We start from the raw sequence: 4,342 nt of genomic DNA on the forward strand, positions 1-4,342 counted from the left end.
CCCGCAGCCAGGGTACCCTGTGGGGGGATGGAAGGGGCTCTGCCTGCACCCCACAGCCCAGCAAAGCTGGGAAGGGGATGAAGGGATGGGAGAGGAGGACATGGATGGGGATGAAAAAGGGACAGGGATGGGAATGATGATGGAGGTGGGCAGGAATGGGATGAGCTGGGAATAGGGATTGGATGGAATGGGATGGGTATGGGATGAGTTGGAAATGGGGTAGGAATGGGATAGGTTTGGGACCGGGGATGGTGATGAGGACAAGGTTGGGGCTAAGAGGGGACACACCAAGTGAGAACTGGCAGGAGGGGTTGGACCTCCTGAAGGGCTCAGGGTGTGCTGGGGCTACAGCAGGGGGGACTGGGGGTGCTGGGGGAAGCCGGGGGGTTGCTAGGGCTGTCCCAGACCCACTCACATCCGCAGGCTCCCCAGGATGTCATCCCGGCGCTGCTGGGCCAGGCAGGTAGCGATGGCTCGGTACTGCTGCTGGCTGATGGCCCAGAGGCGCACGGGGCTCAGCGCTGCAGGGGGGCAGGGGGAGTCAGGGGGAGTCAGGAGGGTGAAGGGGACTAGGGGGGGCTGAGAGGGCTGCCCTTACCCTGCACGGTGGCAGTGCGCCGGCAGTGGTACAGGATGGCCAGTTCCCCAAATACATCCCCTGGGCCCAGTGTGCGGAGCTGCTGGCCCCGCTGGGTGACACTGACCTGCCCCTCTGGGAACACGGACCCACACGTGTGTACAAGCGTGTACATGAACACACGTGGGGCTGTCCCACGGCAGGCAGCCTGTGCACGTGGCACACGTACAGCCTGTGCAGCACACGTGGCACACGTGTGTGCAGCAGTCTGACACGTGGCACATGCACACACAATATGTGTCCCCCCGGTGCACACCACATGTGGGCACAGACACACATGTGCCTGCCCACACATGACCCCACGCATGACCCTGCGTGCTGCCCTCACCTGCCACGATGAACATGGTGTTGCCCTCGTCACCCTCAGCCAGGATGGTGTCCCCAGGGCTGTGCTGGATGAGGGTGACACCGCGGGCCAGCGCCTCAGGGCAGCCCTGGCCCAGGCGCCGAAGGAAGTTGCTGCGTGCCACTGCCTCTGTGATCAGGCCCAGGTCCCTGAGGGGAAACATGGGGACACGGGGACATGGGCAGGGCAGCACTGGCCCCCCTGGCCCAGCCCCCCAGCACCCCCTGGTTACCTGCCGGACAGGAGGCTATCAGGCGCGCCCAGGGTGGCCTCACTGGACAGGGGTTCAGGGATGATGGCAGGGCGCCCCCGACCAGGGGGGAGGTCGGAGAGGGGCTCGGGAGGGTCCCCCTCCTCCCTGCCCTGCAGGAAGCTCTGCTCCTCCCACAGCTGCAGCTCCACCTCCATCCCTGGGGGGCAGACAGGGGGGCACAGGGGTGCATTGCATCACCACAACATGGCACCACCCCAGGGACACTCCTGGGTATGGCGGGAGGACAGGGGGGTGTAGCCCCACATGGCACAGCCGGGACCGGTGCTGCACAGGGGGGCAGAGGGGGAACAGGGCAGAGGGGACACCCAGAACCCTGTGGTCTCCCCATACCCCAACTCTTCATCCCCAACAGCTCTAGGGACGTGCAGGCAGGGCTCTGGTGCAGGCAGAAGGGTCCCGGTGGGTCAGGGGGCTCAGCCCCAGCTGTGCCCTTCAGTGAGGTGGGTGGGGGCTCCCATGAGTACCATGCCAGGGCGCTCCTGGCCTGTGCAAAGGTTCTGCCGTAGCACAAGGGAGCACGGGAGGGGGCTGAGGTACAGCCCACAGCGACAATGCAGAGACCCGACTGCCCCCCTGCGCCCAGCCCCACGGCTGTGTTGGTACCAGGGGCTCACCTCACCTGCTGCGTGTCCCCCATCTGGCCACCCACCTGTGCCACTGCTCCCACACGGTCCTCTGGCACCCACGAGCCACCGTGGTCTGGCCCGGTGACACATTAACCAGCACAGCGGGACCAACGCCCAGCACGTGCCACCACACCCCCAGGTGTGCCAACACCTGCACTCACCCTGCACCTGAGCTGCACCCGCACAATGCTGTGTGTCCCCCATACACACGGGGGGTCCCAGGCGACTGGAGGCTTGCCAGTGTGATGCCCATCTACAGGAAGGGCCTGAAGAAGGATCCTGGGAACTACAGACCTGTCAGCCCGACCTCAGTACCAGGGAAAATCATGGAGAGATTCCTCTTGAGCAAGGTCACGTGACATGTGCAGGATAGCCATGGGATCAGGCCCAGCCAGGAAGAGTTCAGGAAGGGCAGGTCCTGCCTGACCAACCTAATCTCCTTCTATGACCAGGTGACCTTCCTGGTGGATAAGGGAAGACCTGTGACGTTGCCTACTTAGACTTCAGGTAAAACCTTTGACACCGTCTCCCACAGCATTTTCCTGGAGAAGCTGGTGGCACATGTCATGGGCAGGTGCATTCTGCAATGGGCAAAAAGCTGGCTGGATGGCTGACCCCAGAGAGTTGCAGTGGATGGGGTTAGATCCAGTTGGCAGCCAGTCACCAGTCGTGTCCCCCAGGGCTGTTTTGGGACCAGTCTTGTTCAACATTTGTATCAGTGATCTGGATGAGGGGATTGAGTGCACCCTCAGCAAATGCACAGATGACACCAAGTTGGGTGGGAGTGTTGCTCTGCTTCAGGGTAGGAAGGCTCTGCAGAGGGACCTGGACAGGCTGGATTGATGGGCCAAGGCAAATTGTATGAGGTTCAACAAGGCCAAGGGCCGGGTCCTGCATTTCAGTCACAACAACCCCAGGCAGCTCTGCAGGCTTGGGGAGGAGTGGCTGGAGGGCTGCCCGGTGGAAAAGGACCTGTGCTGGTTGGCAGCCTGATGAACACGAGCTGGCAGCGTGCCCAGGTGGCCAAGAAGACCAACAGCATCCGGGCTTGTGTCAGGAATAGTGCAGCCAGCAGGAGTAGGGAAGTGATCGTGCCCCTGTACTTGGCACTGGCAGGTTCTGGGCCCCTCACTGTAAGAAGGACACTGAGGCACTGGAGCGTGTCCCGAGGTGCAACCGAGCTGGGGAAGGGTCTGCAGAACAAGCCCTGTGAGGAGAGGCTGAGGGAACTGGGGCTGTTTGGAGGAGGCTGAGGGGAGACACCTCACTGCAGTCTGCAGCCACCTGACAGGAGGCTGTAGGGAGGTGGGCGATGGCCTCTTCTCCCAGGTGGATAAACAACAGGACCAGAGGAAACGGTCTGAGCTTGGGCCCGGGCAGGTTTAGACTGGATATTGGGAATAATTTCTGTACTGGAAGAGTGGTCAGTTGCTGGAATGAGCAGCCCAGGGAGGTGGTGGAGTCACCATCCCTGCAGGTATTTAAGAACTAGATGAGGCCCTTCAGTTCATGCTTTAGTGGCCTTTTTTCTTTTTCTTCTTCTTCTTTTTTTTTTTGGGGGGGGAACAGTTAACAGTTGGACATGGTGATTCAAGAGGTCTTTTCCAACCTTGAAAATTCTGGGATTCTGTGATCTTTAAGGTCCCTTTCTACCCAATCCAGCCTGGGATTCATTCTGTGATTCATACCCCACATCTTTCCCCCTGGAAACCTGACATTTGCATCCATATGTCCAAACAAGAAGGACTGGAGCAGGGACAATGGGGAGCCCAGAGAACCAGGGGCAGATGGTCTCCATTATGTGAGGGGAGATGATATCTCAGCCCAGCTGCAAAGAATCAGGTCCTTGTTTTCTCGGCCACCGGGAGTTATTTCTCCTCCTTAGCTTTTCCTTTCTCATTTGGCTGGTTGAGGGAGCTGGGCAGGGGGGCAGGTCGAGGGGTTTGGAAGGAATTTGTACAGCCAAAACAAATGCACACGCACAGGATGAGAAATAAATGCTTTGGCTGTTTATGTGGTACGTTGGAGAGGGAAAGGGCTGGAGAGCTGCTCTGAGATGGACAGGGCCAGGCCACTGCACAGACAGAGAAAATGGCTGGGATGCTCCTGTGTTGCTTTGGAGCTGGAGCCTGGGGAGGACCTGATCCTGGACAAACTTCTCTTTAATATCGTTAGCAGTGATCTGGACAAGGGGATTGAGAACACCCTCAGCCAGCTTGCATATGGCACCAAGATGGGTGGGAGGGATCCAGAGGGATGTGGACAGGCTGGATCAATGAGTTGAGGTTCTGCAGAGGGACCTGGACAGGTTGGATCCATGGGTTGAGCCTCTGGAGAGAGACAAGGCCAGTTGTACAAGGTTCAACAAGACCAAGTGCTGGGTCCTGCACTTGTGTCACACCAACCCCAGGCAAAGCTCCAGGCCTGGGGAAGAGCAGCTGGAAAGTGCCTGGTGGAAA

The 4,342-nt window shown here is 59.6% G+C and overlaps 1 protein-coding gene across 1 annotated transcript in view; it reads left to right on the forward strand.

Annotated features, from left to right (window-relative positions):
• Nucleotides 1–3,643: 3,643 nt before the first annotated feature.
• The window catches only part of KHK (ketohexokinase (fructokinase)), a 4,689-nt gene continuing 3,990 nt past the window's right edge, over nucleotides 3,644–4,342 (forward strand). Inside the window, exon 1 of the mRNA XM_009999487.1 lies at nucleotides 3,644–3,684. Coding sequence (XP_009997789.1) covers nucleotides 3,644–3,684 — 41 coding nt within the window. The remainder of the gene's footprint in view (nucleotides 3,685–4,342) is intronic.

Source organism: Chaetura pelagica, unplaced genomic scaffold, assembly GCF_000747805.2.
Source record: "Chaetura pelagica isolate M959 unplaced genomic scaffold, ChaPel_1.0 scaffold1146, whole genome shotgun sequence".
Lineage (NCBI taxonomy): Eukaryota > Metazoa > Chordata > Aves > Apodiformes > Apodidae > Chaetura > Chaetura pelagica.